Source organism: Penaeus monodon, chromosome 29 (assembly GCF_015228065.2).
Source record: "Penaeus monodon isolate SGIC_2016 chromosome 29, NSTDA_Pmon_1, whole genome shotgun sequence".
NCBI lineage: Eukaryota > Metazoa > Arthropoda > Malacostraca > Decapoda > Penaeidae > Penaeus > Penaeus monodon.
In genome coordinates, this window is record NC_051414.1 from 33,850,676 (window position 1) to 33,851,159 (window position 484).

General features: G+C 35.1%; 1 protein-coding gene across 1 annotated transcript in view; it reads left to right on the forward strand.

Moving 5' to 3' along the window:
* Positions 1–438, forward strand: part of LOC119591849 (nuclear transcription factor Y subunit gamma-like) — a 22,890-nt gene extending 22,452 nt beyond the window's left edge. Inside the window, exon 4 of the mRNA XM_037940592.1 lies at positions 275–438. Within this exon, the coding sequence (XP_037796520.1) occupies positions 275–438 (164 nt within the window). The remainder of the gene's footprint in view (positions 1–274) is intronic.
* Positions 439–484: the final 46 nt, after the last annotated feature.

Consider the following 484-nt stretch of genomic DNA (forward strand, 5'->3'; position numbering starts at 1 on the left):
CATACCATGCTTTTTTTATGAATAAGTTAGATAAGGTTAAGTTCTAGTGGCTTTCAGTTGGTGTATTATTTTTACAAATAATTATTTTTTTTGTTGAAGGTCATAAAAAGACTGCTTGCCAGAAATTGGAGTTCATTACATGTTTTATAGGCAGTTTTTATTATTATATGTTTTTCATAAGATGTATTTAATGTATCATATTTTCACTTTTCTTTTTATTTCCTCACCTTAGCCTATTTTACATCTTGCTAAAATTGATCTCACAAAATACAAGAGGAATCTGTATTTGTAAGAAGCTTGATCTTGTTGCAGAGAAACGACATAGCCATGGCCATCACGAAGTACGATCAGTTTGACTTTCTGATTGACATCGTGCCCAGAGATGACTCAAACCCCCAAGAGCAGGGAGGAGTCGAGTCGGACGGGTGTCCCTGCTGACAGGTAAAAGTCCACTGGTATTGGTTTCTCTTTTACATTTAGACTG